Source organism: Hirundo rustica, chromosome 1, assembly GCF_015227805.2.
Source record: "Hirundo rustica isolate bHirRus1 chromosome 1, bHirRus1.pri.v3, whole genome shotgun sequence".
Taxonomy (NCBI): Eukaryota; Metazoa; Chordata; class Aves; order Passeriformes; family Hirundinidae; genus Hirundo; species Hirundo rustica.
This window is the reverse complement of record NC_053450.1, coordinates 1,187,681-1,209,212: the sequence shown is the minus strand read 5'-3', so window position 1 is coordinate 1,209,212 and position 21,532 is coordinate 1,187,681. Positions and strand designations below refer to the sequence as shown.

General features: G+C 50.7%; 1 protein-coding gene across 1 annotated transcript; it reads right to left on the bottom strand.

Annotated features, from left to right (window-relative positions):
* Positions 1 to 603: 603 nt before the first annotated feature.
* Positions 604 to 6,642, bottom strand: ARC (activity regulated cytoskeleton associated protein). The gene is made up of 3 exons (XM_040066709.2): positions 3,386 to 6,642; positions 2,683 to 2,851; positions 604 to 2,311 (listed from the first exon to the last, which is right to left on the bottom strand). The coding sequence occupies exon 1, from the start codon at positions 6,154 to 6,156 to the stop codon at positions 4,942 to 4,944; it is 1,215 nt and encodes a 404-aa protein (XP_039922643.1). The 5' UTR covers positions 6,157 to 6,642; the 3' UTR covers positions 604 to 2,311; positions 2,683 to 2,851; positions 3,386 to 4,941.
* Positions 6,643 to 21,532: the final 14,890 nt, after the last annotated feature.

The window sequence follows — 21,532 nt, the reverse complement described above, 5'->3', positions numbered from 1 at the left end:
ATCCCTTGGCTGAACATCTTTGGGGCCAGGAATCAATCTATTGCTAAAAAGAAACATTTCTGTTCAAAACACTCTGAGCTCCTTTCCCTGCTGTGTTCCCTGACTCCAGCCTGGATAACCCCGGTAATGAACCCAAGGAATTGAGAATGCATCAGATAATGCAGCCCCATTGGGTCTCTGCTGGGTGCGGGTGCTCCTCACTCACAAAGGCCCTTTGGTTGTCAAACCAAAGAGCTGATTGAGATTCAATTTCTTTACCTTCTCCTGTCTTGCCTCAGCTCTTCCGTGAATTTCTCAAACATGGCTGGGAATGTGATCGTCCTCATTTCAAAGGTCCTTCTCTCAGCTGTACCCAACAAGATCTGCAGTCCCACAAAGGGCCACTTCTCCCAACCTCATGGGCTACACCTGACTCAGTTTTGGGGTCTGAACAACTCAGTGCATTTCATTTTTATGTCAACCACATGCTTTTGCTGAGAAGCAAGATCTTCATAAGCCAGGTAACCCCATATAACCCGAAATTTTCAGAGGGCAGTAGATATTTGAGTCACCCATGAACCAAGGAACGAATAGCAGAAAATGAGTCAGGAAGCAATTGAAGCAGATTATTTCAAAGTTTTATTGTATAAATCTACAAAAAGGCTTTGCTACAATAGCAAATCGAGTATAGCACTATTCTACTGACAGGCTCTAGTGGCTCGGTGTGATCTCGTAACTCCAACATGACGCATGAGGAATAAACTGCCTGATCCAGCCGGATCCAGGGCAGGTAGGTGATGTTGGCTTACAAAGACCTTTTGGCTTCAACCCCTACAACCTGCAGCGACTCAACGTGTTTGCCTTTTGCACAAGGTTGTTGGAATTAATATTATCTCTAGTAAAAATAAAAGCTCTAAAGTAGTTTCATCAGTAAATGTAAAATTACCTAGGGAGGAAAAAAATATGCAGTGGTTGAAATCTGCTAAAGTTCCAGAGGTACAACACATCCACGCTTCTCATTCATGTGCCTCTGCCCCAGAAAAATAAACTACCAGTCCTCCAGGGAGAGGCTGGTAATAAAAACCAGGGTGCTACAAGTAAAGCTCCAGTTTGCTGGGAGCAACCATTGAAATCCAGTCAGCCCAGGAGATTCAGTTCTGCGCACTCCAAAAAGCCAGCTGAAAATGTAAAAACCTCAGGACCAAATGACCAAGTAGCACAAGACAGGCTAATTCCCTAAAAAAGCAGGAAAAATAAAATTGCCCATTGAGGCAGTCTAGTCCATTGGAAGAGACTGTGGAAATTAAGCACCTCAAAATCAAATATCATTTAGACCTTAAGATGATGCCCGGGAATCTGCCTTTACACGGTTTCATGGAATTTTCCAGTCCTGGACATTTTTGCTGAGCCTTGCTGGAATGCACCTTATGTCCCTCTGGCTTAATTCAAATGCAACAAAACACCACAGAATTTAAGTAATGTGGGTTTTGTTGTTTTTTTTTTTTTGCTCAACACACACACACCCCACACTGACACACACACACAGAGGACAGTTGGCTCTGGAAGAGAGAGGAGCCAACTGGACCCCTTCGGCTGAGGGATGAACCAGAACTGTCTTGTCCAGCTCACTCGAGCTCTTTTTTGGTCTCCCTGGGTCTGGATGGAAACAGTTCTTGCAGTAACTCTGGCCCATGCAGACCCAGAGAGCGCCTGCTGTCTCACAAGGCTCCTCGCTGGCAAGACAGCTGGCCCAGACGTGCAGGCTCCAACAGTTCAGACAAGCATCTGGACCGTGGGATGCTTCTCCAAACTCCAGGAGCCCTTTGAGGTTTGGAACTGATACCCGCATGAAATGAAGCTACCCTGGGCTCAGGAGAGGTGAGTTACGGCACGGCCAGCGGGGAGGGTTCGTAGCCAAGGCAGGATCAGCCCCTTGGCAAAGTTAATCAGGAGAGTTTCTTTCAGTGAGGATTTCTTTAGGTGAGTCCCGGCATCACAGAGGCACGGAATCCTCTCCACAGACAGCCAGCACAAGCCCAGCATCCCCGCTGTCCCCAAAGCCTGGACTTGGTTCCTCTGTTCCGGCCTCTCTTTCCATTCTCAGCGCTTTCTTCTGTGCTTGGAGTACCTGGACCAGCTCAGGCTGTTCCTTGTCCTGTTGGAAGCAGCGTCCCGGTTTCATTCTGGCTCTCAGCACCTTGAGCATGGCATTGCACTGCATGGGAGGCTCTCTGGTGCGTGATTTGCCCTCTGTCTTCCTGCAGCACTTTCTTCTCCCCTGGGAAAGCTCTTGGACACAGAGAAGGAATCTCAGCAACAGCAGCAGGGATCGCTGGAAAAGAAAAAATAAATGCACCAACTCTGATTAGATTTTTAGAGTGGAGAGAAAGGATGAATTCTCATGAGTTGAGATCAAATTTTGCAGTGCCTGCAGCCTGGAGGATCCACCAGGTGCTGGGGTCTAAGGATTTGCGCATGGTCCAGCCAAGGGAAAGCCACAATGTGCAGTCCCTGGAGCATCAATTACTGGGGCTGGTGCTTGGGCACTGACACCAAGAGGCTGAAATCCCACCTCTCTGGTGGTGCCAGGCTGGGACTGAGGTTTCAAGACCAGCTGGGTTTGCACCTGGGCTCTTCAATATCTCAGGTCAGGGCACCGGGGAGATTAAGGAAGGCCCACAGGGAAATATGGGATGTAATTACCTGTGCCAGTCTTTCCTTCAGGTGGTGGATGTGGCAGTTGGCGGCTGAGGGTCCTGAGAGCAGGTCTGATGTTGAGGCCTTTGTTTTGCAGCTTTTTTTCTGTGGCTTTCCTCACAAATGCTGCATGCTGCGAAGTGATTCCTTCTCAGAGGAGGATCTGAGTGAGTCACTGGAAGCAAGAGGAGACAAAGCTTGTAATACACGGCCAGCTCATCCTCAGCAGTGACTCCCACTCCCCCATCACTCAGCCCAGGTCATCAGTGAGAAACGCTCCTTTCTCTGCACGCAGAGCTGTTGACAAACTGGGAACAAGGGAGAGGAGAGCTCCCACCATTCCTGAGACCAGCTCCCAGCAAGGAGGCAGAGCAGAACTGCAGCTCCTTTGGGCTGTGCATGAACCTGAAATGTGCTGCCTCAGGTGGGGACTCAAGCCCAGAGCTTCTCCATGAAGGACAAGGTCCTGGGGCTGGGCTAATTAAGAAGCTCCCCATTCTTTTCCCCATATTAATCAAAAAGTGCAGGATACTGCCCTCTTTGGAAGCTTTTCCCATTCCTGTATTTCCTGGCTCTCCCTTCCCCTTTTTCCCAACCCCAATGCTTCATATCCCATTTCAGGCTGAGTTTTTATCCCAGGGCAAGGTTCCTCCTGGCCATTCTCCGACCAGTTTAGCTCTGAGGAGAGGATGCCGGAGAGCTGCCTTACCTTCAGCCTCTTGGAAGGAGTCACAGCAAAGGCCTTCTGAGCCACCAGTGCCACGTGCCACCGCTGTGGCAGTGCCAGGAGCATCCCAGGGTCACTCCTGCTGCTGCATCCCTGCTGTTTGTTTGGTCTGGTGATGGATGCAGATGATGCCCAGGATGTGTCCAACCTCAGGAAGTTTTGGAGAGCCAAACTTCAGGAATGTCTTTCTTCTCTCAGTCCTGTCATCAAACACCTGGCCAAAGGTGAGTGCTGAGCATTTCCTGCCTCAACATGGGAAAAGTCACAAAGTCCAAGTCCATCTCCATCTGCGGCGAGGTGTTGCCGGAATTTCTCTGTGAGCGGACAACGCTCAGTCCTCAGGCGCTCCAGGACAGGGGTGCCAGGCTTTCCAAGAGCATTTGGAGTCTGTCTGTATGAGCAGAAACTCCTTGCAGCGATGCACAGGTTAAAACTGCGCTGGGACACACAGATCCTCTCTTCACTTCTTTTGGCTTTTACGAGGTAAAAAGTTCCTGTTGTCTCCACACATCAGCATGGACTCGATTTGCTGCTCTGGGGATATTTTGCTCTGAATTTGGGGTGTGTTTTTTTTGTTTCATTCAAAGAATAAGGATTTATCTCCCTTCCCTCCCCCCAGTCTGTCTCAAAAGAGCTCTGGTGTCTCTCTCTCTACCTTGAGCACCCTCTCTTCTCTGAAAGAGAATGCTCCTTCAATAAATGAGCTCGGAATTTAATTAGAAAATCTATTTCCTGCTGAATGCACAGGATAATGTGCAGAGAAAGGATGAAATTCGCCTCTGCACTGCAGTGGCCTTGAATTGGAGGGAGCAGAAACTAAGACAAGAAGTAAACCAGTAAGAGCCTCTTGAGGGGGAACACATTAATGCAGGTATTAGGTGCAGTGAAATGAAAACCACAGAAAATAATCCAGATTCTTAAAGCTTTCAGTTCCTGAAATAACAGGATTTTTCTTTTTTTCCTTCTTAAAACAAAAAAAATTATCCAAAAAATTATTTTAATCCTTTGGAGCAAGTAAGAACAGGAGATTGCCAAGTGAACAGAAACCCAGAGGTTAATCAAAAACCGGCAGGGGTTAAAGGAAAGCTGTCTCCTAATGACAGGGCCACCCTCTCAGAGGAGGGAGGAGAGAAGGAAAAAGAGAGGTCCAGATGGGTAGGAACCCTCCACCAACTGCTGCGCTCGCATGAAGTCCCCGAGAGCTGCCAGCGCCAGGGGCGGCTGCTTCACAAGTTGGGAATTGTCTCTAGTTTCTTGTCAGGGAATTCTCATAAAATTGGCTGTTCCCCGCAGCGGTGCCAGCAGGGTCCCCAGCACCACCGCGTGGCACGGCCTGGGCGAGGGGGGCTGCCCCGTCCTGGGGCTCCTCTCCCCCACCACCTCCCTCCCCCCACGAGCAAAGTCAACCCCTCTGCTCCGGGCTGTTGGACTGAGCACTCCTCAGGTCTCGTCTCAGCCAGAACTCCCCTCCAAGGAGAAGCTTCCTAAATAAGCCCCCTTTCTCCCTTCCACAGAACCCAGACCCCCCTCAGGGGAGCTCATATGACAGTGGCTGGGGGGCTGGGGGGCTCTGGTTGGGTCCCGTTGCTCGGCACGGGGCTGGCGGTGGTCGAGGGGGGCACGGTCTCCACGGAGTCTCCTGGCTGAACCTCAGGGGTCCTCTGTGGGCTGGGCTCCTCAGAGTGCTCCACGGTGCCTTGGACTTCCTTCCCCCTCTGGATCAGCTGCTCTAAGGTCTTGGGCAGGGGGTAGCTCAGGAAACGCTTCAGTTTGGGCTGGAGGGTGCCTACCACGTACTGGATGATCTCCTCCTCGTCTGCATCCACATAGAGGGTCTGGTACAGGTCTCTCTTGCGCCAAAGGAACTGATCCAGGGGCTCCCCCTCTTTCTGGGGCAAATCCAGCTCCCTTTTGATAGCATCCCTAGTCAGAGTTCCCTCGCTGTACTGCAGGAACTCCTTCTTGAACTCGACCCAGTTTTTGACGGAGTCCTGCTTGTACTCCCACCACTTTTTAGCTGGGCCGTTCATGTGGTTTTGGATCTGAGAGAGCCAATACTCCTCTGTTCCACCCACCTGCTTTAAGTATTCCTCCAAGTGGCTCAAGAACTCCCGGGGATCCTCAAACACCTGGGTCTCCACTGGGGAGGCGGGAGCGTCCTCCGACACAGAGACCCACTGGTAGGAATCGTGTCCCTGGGGGATGCTAGGCACCTCCCCGGGAGGAGGGGTCAGGGCATACATCTGGCTCATGTCCAGGGCATAATCATAAATCTCCCCCTCACCTGGCCTTATCTCTGGGCCTCCCACCCCGACGGACACCGTCTGCTTGCCCTGCTCCCCAGGGCAGTATTTGCCTCCCATGGACTCCAGGCGGTCAGCCCACTTTTCCAGGCGGAAAAAGACCTCCTTCCAAACATTCATCTCCCTCTTGACCCACCTCTCCAGGTGGGCAATGGTCTCCTGGCATCTGGCCAGGCAGGCCTTGATGGACTTCTTCCATCTCTGGTTTTCGGTTGGGACGTGGTCCTCTAAGTTGTTCTCCAACTTCCCCACGGATTTCTGCAACCCCTTCAGCTCCCGCTCCACCTGCTTGGACACCTCTGTCAGGAGGTGCCGGTGGGTCCTCTGGACATGCTCCAGCATTTCTGCCCTGCACTTGCCTATCTGCAGGATCACATTGGGCTTGTTGGCAACTCCACGGTGCCCCTGGAAGGAGTGGACGCCCGCGCTGGTGACATTGTCCAGCTGCATGGCTCCGACCGTGCGAGTGGCAAACACGGAAAGAAGTGGGTTATAAGCCCCGGCACTAAAGCTGGGTCCCAAAAACTCCCACCACAACACTTCCTGAAAGACACACAGAGACTTCTAAACCCCCCTCCAAGGACTTTTGGACACAAACACAACCCAATCAGATATCACCGCAGAGCGAGCTGGTCGGTCCACGTGGATCCCAGAGAGAGTTGTAGGCAAATTCCTCCCGGTGCCAAGCTGGAAGCGCCGGTCTCACGTGCTCAGGGGTGTCCCAGAGAGAACCAGGATCCTCCAGGAACAAGGAGAGGAGCTGGATAAGACGTCCAACCCCGCCGGGAATCTGGAACGCCGCGGAGTCCCCGCCGGAGAAAATCACACAGAGATGCACAAAGAAGCCGGAAGCTGCAGCAAAAAATCCGGGTGATTTCTCCTCGGGCGAACTTGGTGAATCAAAAAACCGCTTTCACTGGAGATGCGAAGAGCTGCTTCTCCTCCCTGTCTGAACTGCCACTAGTCCAGGCTCCTCCATCTACTTATACTCCACGCAGCTCAACATGTGGGTGGTGCCCAGCCTCCTCTCGCACTCTCAGCGCAGCGTTCATTGGAGGAAAAGCGAGGCCGGTGTCTGTGGCAACCCAGATTTTGGCAGCCTCCCCTCGCTTGCCACCCCCTCGCTCACGCCCCCAGACTCGACGCGAGAAGGGCTTGAAAGGTGCTGGAGACAGTTGGAGAGATGGATGAGTAATCGCACCTTCCGCCTCTCGGAGCGCAGGAAAAGCGCTTATTCCTTCCACAACTCTTTACTCAGCAAGGTCATCATTAGCATGCGTCCCCTGGCAGGGCTCGGGGAGGGCGGGATGAGGAGGAATCCGGTGTGTCAGACGCCCCCGGGCCCCCCGCACACTCCCTGCGCACACACACACACACAGGGTGAGCTCACTCCTCATGCAGATTCCTGGGAATGGTGGTAAATCAGCAGCAGGCAAAAAAAAAAGGGAAAGAAAAAAAAAAAAAAAAAAGGGAGAGAGAGAAAGGAAAAGCAAAAAGAGGAGGGGGGAGAAGCAGAGGGGGGAACACTCAAAGGAGCCGCTTCAGCACAAATTGGAGCGCTCCGGACTTTCTCAGGCTTTGGTTAGGCGGGAATCATCCCCGCGGTTTAATTGCACCAGACCAGCCACTATCTTGGGAATATTGGGTGAGGGAGGGGGGACGACATCCTGGTTCTTTTACACCGAATTAAATCCGCCCATCAAAAGCCTGTTCTGTACTTAGCTTTGAATCAGATGCTTAATCAGTGAGCCAACCCACCAGCGCAGATGAAGCTACATTTTGTTCTTCGCTCTTGACAAGGCAGGAAAAGCCAACCATAAAAGGAGTCTCCGGGTCTTACATAAACCAGAGATAAAGGATTCCCTAATCCGAGAGAGTTTCCCCGCCGGAACACCCTCAGAGAGGTGCTGAGGACATCTGGGCCTTCTAGTCCTTTCCCTGTGCCTTCTGCCCGAGGCAGTGGGATGCTGATTCATCAGGATAATCTGAAAAAGGGGGTTTGAGCCTGTAGGCAGCGGGAGGGGGGGGCGTGGGGGGGTGCCGTGCCTGTGCTCGGGATGGTGGGCAGTGTGCCAGGGGGCGCTTAGGATGGGTCCTGACTCCCAAAGCTCCTGGCTGGGTGTTTCCTGGTGGGAATTCAGCCACCCCAAAGGAGCAAAAAGAGGAGGAGGCAGAGGGTCTCTCAGTGAAGTCCTGCTGGAAGGGGGTCCCGGTGAGCCCAGGTGTTTGGTTAAAGCAGAATCACAAACTGGCAGTGGTTAAGTTGAAGGGCACGAGGGGCAGGGGTCAGGATTCTCCTTTTTTCCCCTCAAACCTGTGCGGTGCAGGAGGGCCTGTGTATGTTCCCTAGCAGGTGATGGTTGTCAGGGAACAAGAGGGATATTTAGGGCAGCAGCAGCTGCCCTAGAAGGGCTGCATGGTTCGGTTGAAGGGGGGGAGGGACAGTGGGTGGGGAAGGAGACAAAACCCTGAGGGTGTAACACAGAATTCCTAATCCAGCAGCCTCTCCCAGTGCCGCTTCTTCCCTCGTGACTGCCCTCTGCCTTGATTACTTCTCCAATTTCACCCAGTTTTCCTAAACACAAGATTTTTGGGGCGGCTGTGTTTGTGTTCAGAAGAAGTCAAACGTCAATCACCTGAGGGGCTGGGACAGATCTGGGGCCTTTTATGCTGTGGTCTCAGCACCCCAGAGTCTGCCTCAAACCTGCTCTGCCAGGAAGAGATAACACGGACTGGGAGAGACTCTGCAACCTTTGTTATCTCTGGATCGGTGCAAAGACATTCCCCGGAGAGTTTTTTCACCCAGGAGCCCCAGAAATGACCCACAGGATGGGGACAATCTAAAGTGGCATTAACACTGCAAGATGACCTGCTTTGAGCCTCTCCTTGTCCCATCAAATGCCAGAGTCTGGGATGAAATGGCTCCTAAACCTGATCCAATAAATGAGTCCCTTTCAAAGCCCTGCTGCCCCTCTTTGCTCCTCCTTTACTTTTCAGCTGGGGAGGAATCCTGGTTCTGAAGGGCCTCATTTGACACTTGGTTCTTGTCTCAGGATCTCAGGATTATTAAGGAGAGGGACTAAGGAGGTTTCTAGCTCAGCCTCCTACTCCGAGCTGAGTCAGCTGCTGGGTCAGCTGAGATGGTTTCAGATACTGAAAACCCCAGGGATAGCGACGGCTCAGAGGGAAAACCTCTTTCCTTGTACCCAAACCGAACACCCTGCTGGAATTTGGACCCGATGCCTCTTCTCCTCTCACCACTCCCCAGAAGATCCTGGTTCTGTCTCCTGGTTAACCTCTCCACAGGTGCAGAACACTGCTGTTAGGTCCCCCAAACCCATCGCTTCTCCAGTGTCTAATCCCACACCAGCTCTGGCCATCCCAATGACCTGAACTCATTCCCTGTGAGCAGCGCCTCATATTAAGAGACCCAAACCCGATTGCAGCAGCTAAATGTGATCTGAAATGCTCTGACTGGAGGGGGATAATCACTTCCATCATCTCCTGGCTGTATTTATGCTCCTAAATTCCAGGATACACTGCTGTATCATCCTCGGCCTGCTGAGCACTCCCAGGTCCAGTTCTCCCGGCCGCTTGCTGCCAGGGACTCATTTTTCCCCAGAAATTCCAGAATTAGCCCTTGCTGAACATCACCACATTTCTCTTGGCTCTTCCCTCCGGCTTTTCCAGGTCTCTGGGTTAATCTCATTCAGCCTCCTTTCACAGAGCTCTCCCCCTAATCACTCTCCTCCTAATTCTGTGGAGGTGGTGGGGGAAGTGGGAGAAGCGAGGACGAATGGGGGTTTTCCTTCTGGACCTGCTGGGGAACGAGTTGCTGATTAAGACATGTGTGATAAGCAATATTCTTTGTATTTCTAATTAAAGCGAGGTGCGTGGGAAGAGGAGGAGGAGAGAGGGGAGCCGGAAGCCAAGGGAGGAGGGAGATGTGGAGCGAGGTGATGGAGAGAGGCAATTTGAGGCAGACAGGCAGATCCCGGGCACAGAGAGGCAGACAGGCACAGAAGGACAGGATCCATGGATTGGGGCGGCATGGGGAGGAGGCAGAAGTCCTCTGGGTGGCCACAGGATGTCCAAGATAAGAGAGGGGCAAGAAGAGCAGAAAAGAAAGTGGGAAGTAAGGATGAGGGCGAGCAGTTTGCTCCGAAGGAGCTTGTCTGGAGCAAGGGAAGGAGAGAAAATAGCAGAAAGCCACATCTCATAGCTCAGCAGGGATGGTGTCAACATGGGTTGTCTCCCTAGAGCTTCCTGGAGAGTTTTAAAGCACAGGAGGTTAGGATCAGGTCCAAAAAAAAAAAATGAGGAGAGAGGAAGAGAAAAGCCAACAGACCAACTAAAGGCAGCAAAAAGGAGCGTATGTGGCAGTGAGCAGCAACTGAGTCTTCCCCTGAGGGGAGTGGGACCAGAATAGAGGGACACCGAGTCACAGGCACCTTCCCCAGAGCTGTCACCATCTGCTGAGGACACGATGAGCCCGGAGCCTGGTGGCACTCACCCCTTGGCACCAGTTCAGGCTGTGGGCTCCCACTGCACCTCGCCTCAGAGCAAATGTGTTTGGTTTGGGGTTTTTTTTGAGGGGATTGACAGGCATTTGCCACCTCATGTGGATGAGTGTTCTGCTCGGAGGCACCTTATGGCAAGGGATGTCACTCCTTGGAGAGCAGCCTGAGCTGTGAGCCAGATGAACCCGGTGGGTGAGTGAGAAGGGGGAGATCCCGAGGGAGACTTGGGGAAGTTTCTGGTGCAGATGATTTTGTGCTGCACAGGCTCTGAAGAGCTCTGGCTGGTGCTGAAGAGCCCTCCTGTGCTGCCAGGGTCCCTCCCCAGTTGAGCACTGAGATGTGCATTGTGTTCCTCCTCGGAATCGCTGCTTGGAGGAGCCTGTCTTTCACCCAGGACTCTTTTGAAGCAGGTAAAATTGGAAGCCTGAAGCCACGTGGGCAATTCATCCCATATTCTTGCAGGAACTAATATCTTCTAGTGGCGAACAAGGGATTTTCTGCATTATCCTATATTCCCTGTGCTAGAATTTTCCCTTTCCCTTCCGTAATTACTTCCTCTTTCTAGAAGAAAAAAAAAAAAAAGAAGAAAATAAGAAACCACATTTTCCCCCCACCATCTGCCTCCACATCCTTTTAATCCCTACTGACTCCCCTATAGCTCACCAGACAAAGCTGCCCAGTCATTTGTTTGGTAGCAAAACCCTCGGAAAGAAATAAAATTATGAAGAAACCAAGGTGTTGGGCTTTTGAACTCGCAAGGAACGAAAGAGGGAAAAGAATAGCACATTTAATTTGCACCATACGTCTCTATTCATCCATCTCCAGCCCTGGAACACTTTATTGCACTGGAGCTGGCACTCACAACGCAGAGTTTCGCATTCAAAACACAGCTCTCACGTCAGTGGCTCTTTTGTTCCTGGCCACCCATCGTCCCCCAGGCCCCGGGCCCACACGTCACTTACTGGGAGGGTGTGGAAGCAATTGAGAATCAGTCGAGGGCATCCTGCTATCAGTGTTAACACCACAATGATGATTGTTATTAGTGCCACTCCTTCTGGTGCAGCATTCTCTCCCCATTCCTTTTCATCTGGAAAGCCCTGCTTTGAGCGGAGGATAAAGTGCTTTGTTTTTCCCCCCCAACAAAAATATCTCCTGTGTTTTGTAATCCTCCCCTCTCCCTATTTAATGAGATGTTTGTTTTCTGGGTTTCCTTGCTGGGCAGAGGAAATGTTAATGAGTCTCTCCTTGTGCTGCTTTTTTGCCTGCCTGAGGCTAAAGCGGGAAGTCAAAGGAGGTATCAGCATTTTTCACACTCTGGCGTTGGCTGTTCTGACCCTCACGAGGTCAGCACAAATAGAAAGACATCTCCAAAAGAACTTCACTTCCCTCCCCTGCACAGCCCTGACAAAGCTGGAAAAACACATTTGTCACCGTATCAAAGGGCCTGCTTCACAACTGGTTGGTGACATTTCTTCTGCCACGTTTTTACAGCTGAGTTTGGCCCACTTTGGGCCTCGCACTTGACTCCTCACCCACCTGCCCACACCTTCAGGGTGTCCCTCTAAGTGTTCTAGTAAAAGTTTCTGATTTTAATGCCTTTTTTTTTTTTTTTTTTTTAAGTCCTCCTCAGCAGCAAAACACTGCAAATCACAGGTCTGCTAAAAAAAGGGAGCGTGGTGGGGTGGCTGTGAGGAGCAGACCTGGTTCCTCTGCTGGTGTCGCTTGGCTGACAGAGTCCCAGCAGGCCAGGGGAGCTCTGCTCCTCATCATCTGCCAGGCTGATGCTCCCACGGAGATCTGCGGATCATCTGTGGCCCATGGAGCCAGTCCGCTCCTCCCCTGCATCCCGTTTCAATCTGGGTTTCACACTGGTGATGCCTTGGGAAGGCTGACACCAGGAACAGAGACTGGACAGAGAATAAAGAAGATATTTATTGAAAGGCCTTTAAGAGTTCACCTTGGGAAGGACAAGAGCCTGGCCAGGGCTACACCCAAGGTGGACCCAAAATGGTCAAAAAATGTACGGCCGGTCACAAGGTCTCACGCTTTTATAAGTTTTGATCCATTTGCATCTTGGGGTTTAATTGTCCAATTACAGCTCCAAGTTATGGAGTCTCATCCTTCTTGTTTTCTCTCTTCAGTTCACTGTTGTTTGTGCTTTTGGGGCTGAAAGTTGTACTCATTGTCCTTGGTCTGCAGCAGGAAAGGGTTTTTTTTGGCTCCCTGCTCTGTGCAGAGAGCTGAGTGACACTGAATGTGAGGCTCAGAACTGCACCCCTGGGCAGCACAGAATATGAAAAACATGAAAGCTAAAACTTCCGGCATCACGGACATCCCCAAGGCCATGTGAGAGGAGTGGTGGTGGTGAAGCACTGGGATGTCAGAGCCACACAGGGAAAATGGGGCATGGTCCTTGCTGGGAGCATCAAATCCTACCCTTGATGATGATTCCCGTGGTGACCAAGGGAAGCTGTTCTGCCAGAGGTTTTTGGCTGTACCAGTTACTCAGATGATGAGGAGTGAGGGGCTCAGGCTGCTCCAGACATTTCCTGCTCCTGCTCATCCTGCTGTTCCCATGGGGGGAAATCTGTGTTTAGCCTCTCTTTCACTTTTCTCAGCACCTACATGGATTTTTCCTCCTGGACAAGAGCACATGGGAAGGACTTCAGGGGTGGTGGGAGCCTTGTTTTCCATCAGTGAAATCTGACTGGCTCATGGGAACGTTTCCATCTTCAGACTCCCTACCATGGGCTCTGGGGGTGGATGGAGAAATGGGATTGTCCTGTGTCCATAAGAGAAAATCCTGCCTTGTGGTGGTGAGCACCCAGAGCAAATTCCATGGAGAATCCACCACAGCCCCTCTTCCACATCAAATTACAGAGTCCTACCTTTCCTGTGAGTGGCAACTCCTCTGTTTCTGTGAGGGGATATCCCTGAGGAAGCTAAGGAATGCTCAGGGAAGGCTTTGCACAGTGTCCTCCATCCAAACATTTTCCTCCCTGCCTGAACCACTGATCTGTCACTGCCTTGCTGAATGGATGGATTGGTTTTCTCTCTTCAGGAACACCTAAGCCCTCACCCCCTAAATGCTTTATTTTCCCTCATTTGGGCTGAAATCCCAAAGCATTTCCAAACCTGTCCAGGATTTGGCCACAGAAGTGCTTTGGACAGCACCTCAGATGGGTTTAAAGCCACATTCTGTCCAATTTGGCACCAAGTGTCCTCAGTGCAGGGACATTCCTAAAACTGGAGGGAAAACCTCAGTGCCTTGTTGTAACTCATTTTGTGGGTGTGGATTGTGTCCGTCTCTGAATAGGGATGTGAGTCTGTCTCTGCATGGGGCATTCCAAGGGACACTAAGGGGACACGGAGCCTTTCCATGATCACAGCAGGACGCGAGGATGTTGTTCCCAGACCATTTGTGTCCCCAGAGCTCTGTCAGTTCTCCCTGCTCTCACAGCCACCACCACCGCGAAGACACAAACTAGGCCACCACCGCTCTCCTCTTTTCATCAGTCCTATTGAGTTGTGACGCAATTTACCTTTTTTTCCCCACCTTTCTGCTTCTCCTTCTTCTAGGCTGTTTCCCTTATTTTAGTCCCCACCAAGCATCGCTGTTAACAACGGATTTCCTCCACGCATCCTTGCTAATCTCTCCCATCCACAGGGAGCCACAGCTGGAATCAGCGCAGAAATTATGTCCCCTTGTCCCGAGGAAACAACACAGCAGCTGCCTTGCGTGGCAGAGGGGCTCCTGCATCGCTGAGAACAGCAGGGGTGATGCGAGGTCGCTTCTGCAATAAAGGGAGCCTCCTTCAGTGCATCCTCATCCCAGCCCAATTCTACCAGCATTCCCATTTCCTTTATTCAAGCACCTGTAAATGAGAGATGGATAATTAGGGCCAGCAGGGAAGCTCGAGGGAAACAGAAGAACGTGAGAAACAAGCAGCAGACTGCGCTAATTCCTTCCTTCCAGATCTAGGAGGCCCCGAACGTCACTAAAAGCCTTATTAAAGCAGGGGTAGGAGCAGCTGGGGAGTGAGTTGCTGTGGAAAGATTTTTCCGGAGTTCCTTGCTCCAAAAACCTCTCATGAGTCCTCAGTACATCACTTCCCCAGCACTGAACACAACTCCTTGGTGGTCTCAGGCTGGAGGTCATAAAATAGTGGAAAAGTTTGGGTTGGGTTTGTTCCAGACTTTTCCATGGGCAGCTTCTACTGGTCCTGGCTGCTCCAAGCCCCATCCAACCTGGCCTTGAACACTTCCAGGGATTGGATGACCACTGGATTAGAAGCATAAATTTGGGACAGGGGTGACCCTGACACCAATCTTTTCCTTGCCCCAACAAGATCACAGGAATTTATTCCATCTCCCTTCTCCCCAAGTTATCTTTCAAGAGGGCTGGTCATATCTGGGGAAAAAAAAACCCAAAAAACAAAAAAACTGCAAAAGGAATTTTTTGTCCCCGTAGATCTGCTGAATCTTAGCAAAACCAAAAGGGGAGGGAATAATAAAGAAAACAAGTGGAGAAAGGGAGAAAAAAATAAGGAGAGGGGGAAAAAAAGAGGGGTATAAAAGAAAAAAAAACCGAAAAAGGAAGATAGGAAAAAAAAAAAAAAGGTAAAAAGAAAAATCTAACAGTACACTGACAGCCTGAGTTACTTGTGCCTGACTTTAGCGAAAGATCCCTGAGGACTGCAGAATTTTTTGCTCGTGTCCCTCAGATACTGACGTGGGCCGGGATGATCCCGCTGTAGGGCGCTCGGGGTGCGAGGAGCAGCACTTCCCTGCGCCTGGGCTCCCGATCCCAGCCCGGCGGATGCCGGGGAGGCGGTGGCAGCTCGCTCCCAACACATTGAGCTCTCCGCGGATCCCCGCAGGAATGCTGCAACGGATTGGGGCGGGGAGGGATGCAGGGTCGCTTGTCCGGCCCTGCCAACATTTCCCTGCCCATCGCTGCCCTCTCTCCCCTCTCACACGGAGCTGACCTTCCCCGCAGGAGCCTCAGCCCCCGCTGCGGGGGAGGATGCGCTCTCCTGGATTTCCCACCTCGCTCCCCGCCCCGTTTTCCCTTTTCCAGCAGCCGGGGAGGGAGGGGAGGGCGAGGCAAAGCAGCAGCATCTCGGCGCTAATGGGTTCCTTGAGGAGAAGCCGAGGGTAGAGCATCCATCCCTGCAGGTACCTGGAGAGCCGTGAGCCATCCCGGGATGAGACACCGGGGTGGGCGGGAGTGCGGGGGAGAAGGGCGGGGTGGGAGCAGGGAGAGGGGCAGACAAAAGGGATGAGTAGTGGGGTGTGTGTGTGTGCGCGCCGGGGGATCTGCCGCACGCTCCTGCCTTTCTTCCACCTGCCTGCCAGCAGGGAAGGGAGGCAGATGCCGGGTGAGCTTTCCAGGGGGTGAAAATGAGCCGCGGCAGCACCCCCAAGGCGTTGCTAAAATAGGGATGCTGTGGGCATGGCTCCCCAAATGTGGTGCCCACTCTGGGCCGGGGTTAGAGGCAGGTTTTCTCCTCTTTTGGAGATGCATCAGGGAGGGGGAGAGAGTCCCTGCAGTGCTGCTCTGCTCAGAGCCAGGAAGGCTCTCTGAAGGGATCACACAATCCTGGAATCCCAGGATTTGGGCTGGAATGGACGTAAAGGATAATCCCACTCCAACACCCTGCCATGGGCAGGGGCACCTTCATCTAGACCAGGCTGCTCAGAAGGACGTTTGGGGAGTTTGTGACAGAGGGAGAAACCCTAAGATTTGGGGTTTTATGGCCTCCACAGTGCGCACAGACAGATCCTTCCTTCCCATCCACTGCTGGTTCTCCAAAATCCTTCAACTCCCTCCCCAAGTTTTGTGACACAAGAATCTCACCAGGGTACCCCCAGGTTTCTGTCAGTGGTCGTGCAGGAAGTTTACTGAACATGAAATCTCTACCCAAAGCTCAAGTTTAAGTGGGGATGAGGAGGTGAAGGTTGTATTAAAATAGTGTTTATCACTTACATAAAATCATTGATTTGCTACTGTTGGAAAAGACCTCTAAGATCACTGGCACAGGGTGTCCAGAGAAGCTGTGGCTGCCCCACTCCCGGAAGTGTCCAAGGCCGGGTCGGACAGGGTTTGGAGCAACCTGGGACAGGGGAAGGTTCCACCATGGCAGGGGGTGGAACTGGAGGATCTCTAAAATCCCTTCCAACCCAAACCATTCTATATTTCAAAGATCATCAAGTCCAGCTATGAACCCAACACTGTGTTCACCACTAAACCATGCCCTCAAATCATTAAAAATTAGTCTGCTTTTGTCCAGATAGACATGGGATAGGGTTCCCTTCCCAGAAATTTTGGGAAACCATGTCCAGAGCACATCTCTTTTAACTGGGACACAAATTGTGATTTATTCACAGCTGAAGAGTTCTGATCCCCACATCAACAACTACCCAACTTCTGCAAGTGCTTTGCTTTTTGGATAATGATAAACATCCATCTCGCCAGACCAAGGTATCAACCTGGCTGTCTGACCCCAGGCTATGCATCCCAGATGTCACAGGAAAACCAGCACCAGAGAATTGTTTAGGTGGGAAAACACCTCTAAGATCACAAAGTCCAACATTAAACCAGTTCTGCCAACGTTCCCAACATTTGTTGGAAGGGACCTTTGAAGGGCATCTTGTTCCAGCCTTTTCCATGGGCAGCTTCCAGCAGTCCTGGCTTCTCCAAGCCCCATGCAAACTGGCCTTGAACACTTCCAGGGATAGGATATCCACAGGATTCCACAAGATTATGAGTTTTATGGCCTTCACAGTGCACACACGCAGATCCTTCCTTCCCACCACTGCTGGTCCTCCAAAATCCTTCAACTCCCTCCCCAAGTTTTGTGACACAAGATCCTTCCTTCCCACCCACTGCTGGTTCTCCAAAATCCTTCAACTCCCTCCACACATCTGTTAAATCTCTGCAGGGGTGGGGACTCGGTGAGTGCCACAGGCAGCCTGCTCCAACACCCTGGCTGTGCACATCTGGCCACACAGAACACACAGAGATCCCACGGGGAGTGACCAAGTCATGCTCTGACCTCGTCAGATGTTCACCTAAGGCGCAGAGGTCCGGGCTGAGAAGGGGTCTGAACCCACCACACCCAGACTGAGCATCCCTAAGAGCACCTTATTCCCTTTTTCAATCCCCAAAACCAGAGGGTTTCCCCTCAGGCTATTTGGTCTGGACGAATTTGAGGTTTGCATTGAAGTCTTGTGGGTTTAGAGGAGACCCCTCAAGCTCAACAAACAATTACCCAAGGGCTTCAAGGTAGGGCCCTGCCTGATCTCTGAAAGGACAACCTCCCTCTCCTTAATTTGGGCACTGAATGACCAGCACAGAACTTTTTTTCCTCCTCTCCCCTCCCCAAGTACTTGTACAAGATTGCCTGTGACATTTAGAGCAGCTAAAATTATCCCAATTAAATATCTCCACTGATTTCCCTTTGTTCTCTTTTTCCTTTCTAGTTCTTTCCTTCCAGACAGCTGGAACATATTCTTTAGACACTCTTTAAAGACAAAAGGGAAAAAAAAAAACCCTCTCTATCCCAAACACCCAACAACTAAAACTCATGTAGCTTCAGCTCAGCTTTATTTAGAAGCACAGTTGAAATAAATGTTGTGAAGAATATTTTAAGTTGCTCCAGGATTAATCCATAGGAGACAGGAGAGTGGTCTCACCCTGTCCAATAAAGTCGTTCCTTGTGGATTGGAGGTGTGGGAGAAAGGATAAAGGGCTGTGCACAGATTTTGAAGGGATACTTGACACCATGAGACAAAACACGGCTGTTTTGGCCTCTGTGATGTCCCCCCTCTTCCCCACACGTGATGACAACACCTGGCCCTGTTGACTGACCTGTCATCTTTACAAATTCCCTGCCAATCTGTTCTGGGAGAGAAAATTCCTTCCCAGCATGAAATTTGGCAGCTGTCTCATCCCTGTGCCTGAAGCATGAATCACCAGAGTTAAGTAACAAACCCATTTATACTTCAAGACACAATCACTGTCCAGGCAATCATTCTGTGCTTTTCAATGTGAAGCCCATTATTTGTAGAGTCTGTTTATATTCATATTTTTCTCCCCTCTTTTATTCCATTATTTATTTTTCCCGTACCTTCTGGATGTTTTGCAAAACAATGAAAAACTTCAGGAGGAGGCTGGGATGTTAAGCAGAAACAGAAAATATTTCCCAGCCCCCAAGAATGGCTGTTTACTATTAATTTTAGGAGTTTCTGGGAAATCTCTCAGGGAACCTCACCAAAGAATGTTTGGCAAGAACAATTGGTTCCCTAATGAGGTTCTGGGCCACCTGGTTTGTGTATTAATATCTTATAAATATATTTACACACCCCTACACACTTTAAAACACCTGTTATTTTTACAAATGTTTTCTTGGTGCTGCTCTTCTGTCTTTTTAGCACCTATTTCATTACTCTGGCCTACTGACAGTTATGAAATAAGGGGTTCCCGAATGCGTTTGGTTTGTTCTGCCGAAAATGAAGTTTTGCTGGGTTGAAAGAGCAGTGGGTGATCCGTATTGGAAGGAAGATCTGGGGAAAGCTCAGGCACTGGGAGTTTGTGGGGGCAGAGCAGGATCTGCCAATGTCCTTAAGGCTGGGGAGAGCGGCAGGACCTGAACTGAACTGCAGGATTGCAGTATTCAGGAATTGGCACAGAACAAATTTAGGACAAGGCTTGTGTCTCTCAGTGCTTGCTCCAACACTCTCAGAGGAGGTTTCTCCTGCAGCCTGGTCAGCTGTATCCATGCAGGACATGGACATTGCCCTCTCTTTTCCACACAGACCTGAGGTGCCCTCATCAAGCTCAGAGTTCTGCCTTAAATACGTTCCTTTGTCTGAAACTACGATTTGGTGAACACAGACCTCTGCTCTTCCAAATTTGCTCTTCCACTCCGAGTGAAATGCATCCAAGATGTTGCCCAGAGAAGCTGTGGCTGACCCATCCCTGGAAGTGTTCCAGGACAGGCTGGACAGGGTTTGGAGCAGCCTGGGATAGTGGAAGATCCATGGCAGGGAGATGGGAATGAGATGATTTTTAAGTGCCTTACAACCCAAACCATTCAAAGGTTATAAGGTCATCCAGAAGGTACAGGAAAAATAAATAATGGAATAAAAGAGAGGAGAAAAAGATGAATATAAACAGACTCTACAAATAATGGGCTTCACATTGAGAACATTCACTACTAAACACTAAAACATTGGTTTTCTCAGAAAAGAGGGCTTTAAACCTGAGGAGAACCTGAATTCCAGGTCTGGGGTTTGTTTTCACTGGGCCTCCCTAGCAGTGAGTTTGTGGATACTTCACCACAGGGCGGATTGCAAACACTCACCCAGGCCCAGATTATTTCTGCATTCCTCCATCCAAAGTTTCCAGCACAGGGATACTGCACCTCAGGACAGCAGAGCTGTTATTCATAGCCTGAACCCATAACTGGTTTGTTTTGTTTTTTTTTTTTAAAACCCCTACTGCCATCCCCCCGACTGATGGACTGACAACCTCAGCATCTTTTAGACTTCAGGTGGGAGAGGGAAGGGCTGTGTGACGGGCAGAGTTTGGCAGCTGGGCTTCATTAACTCTGTTTTTCAGAGCTGCATTTGCGTCTCCAGAATAACAATGATGCCTCATTCCCAGGCCTCATCTTCCATCCCCTCACGGCTGTTGTGGTGGCGAGCAGCCCCAGCGCCCTTTGGGCCATTATCTCTGCCTTTCCCTAACGCATTAAACCGCCATCAAGGAGGAGCTTCGCAAATATGGTTTGTTGCCTGTTGGAGCCTTACATTTCAGAGGTGCTGCTGCTGCTGTTGCATATATTGTACAATTTTATTTTCAAGCAGTCCATTTTTCCCTAATGGGCTCACTTGGGGGTCTGTTCTACAAGAGGGGGAAATGGAGCCCAGCAAACTTCCTGCTGAGAGACCTTTACAAACCTCGAGAAACCCTTCTCAGAAACAGGAATCCCACGTTCTTAATGAGATCATTTTCATAAAAGTCTGGGGAAAGAGCAGAAAGAGAAAATAGTGACAACAAAATAGAGATAATCACTAAAAATGATTTTCAAGTAAACCAGGAGCCCTCCTGGTGTAATGAGACAGAAAAATTTCCTGAAGCCTAAAGGAAGAACATGTGTATTTTATGACACATCAGAGCCAAGTCAGAGTGAAAAACAATCACTTCTCAACCCTGCAGCTGGATATCACTCCCCTGGTCCAGAGGTGGGGAAAGAGTGGGGAAATGGGACAAAATCCCTTCAGGGGCAGGGTTTGGTCTGGATGCCTGCAGAAAAAACTAACACGGGTGACAAATTTATGTGATGGGTTGGGTGAAAAAGGTCACTTCTCTGTGCCTCCTTCTGGGTGATGCCCTGACCCCGATTTAAAAAAAATTGAATTCCACAGGAGGTGATGAATCCAGACTGGAACACAAAGGCCAGCACGGCTCTGGCCAGGGACAGGAAGGCCGGGATAATTTGGTGGTAACTCTCAGCAAATCATGGAATCACAGAATGGCTTGGAAATGGGTTGGAAAGGACCTTAAGGATCATCCAGTTCCAACCCTCCAACTGGGCAGGGACAACTCCCACTATCCCAGGCTGTTCCAAGCCCCATCCAACCTGGCCTTGGGCATGTCCAGGGATCCAGGGGCAGCCACAGCTTCTCTGGGCAACCTGTGCCAGGGCCTCCCCACCCTCACAGGGAATAATTTCTTCCTAATCTCTAATCTAAATCTACTCTTCTTCATCTTAGAGACATGACCCCTTTTCCTGCCGCTCCACACCCTTGTAAATTGTCTCTCTCCATTTTTTTTTGTGGGCTCTTACCAGGTACTGGAGTGCCACAATTAGGTCACCCCAGAGTCTCCTCCAAGCTGAACATTCCCATTCTCTTGTTTTTATCTCCCCACAGAGTTGCTCCATCCCTCTCATCATCTTGGTGCCTCCTCTGGACTCACTGCACGTCCAGAGCTCCAGGTCCTTCCTGTGCTGGGACCCCAGTGCTGGATGCAAAAATTCCAGGTAAGAACTCCCCAGGCCAGAGCAGAGGGACAAATTTCCCCTCCTCGTTGCTGCCTGCAGTTCTTTGGGTGCAGCCCAGAACAGTCGGCATTCCGAGTCACATGGATGTAATCCCATAACCTCTGAAAGCTGCCTGATGGCAGATGGACATGTGAGAAAGCACGGGCAGAGCAGGCTGGAGTGGTGGGAAAACTGGGGAAAAAAAAAAAAAAAAATGGGAGGAGGGAAAGCGGGGACAGAGGGACCGCCTGTCAT

Bases quoted from the DNA above. Each gene is read 5' to 3' on its own strand.
- ARC (XM_040066709.2), bottom strand. From the start codon at position 6,156: ATGCAGCTGGACAATGTCACCAGCGCGGGCGTCCACTCCTTCCAGGGG.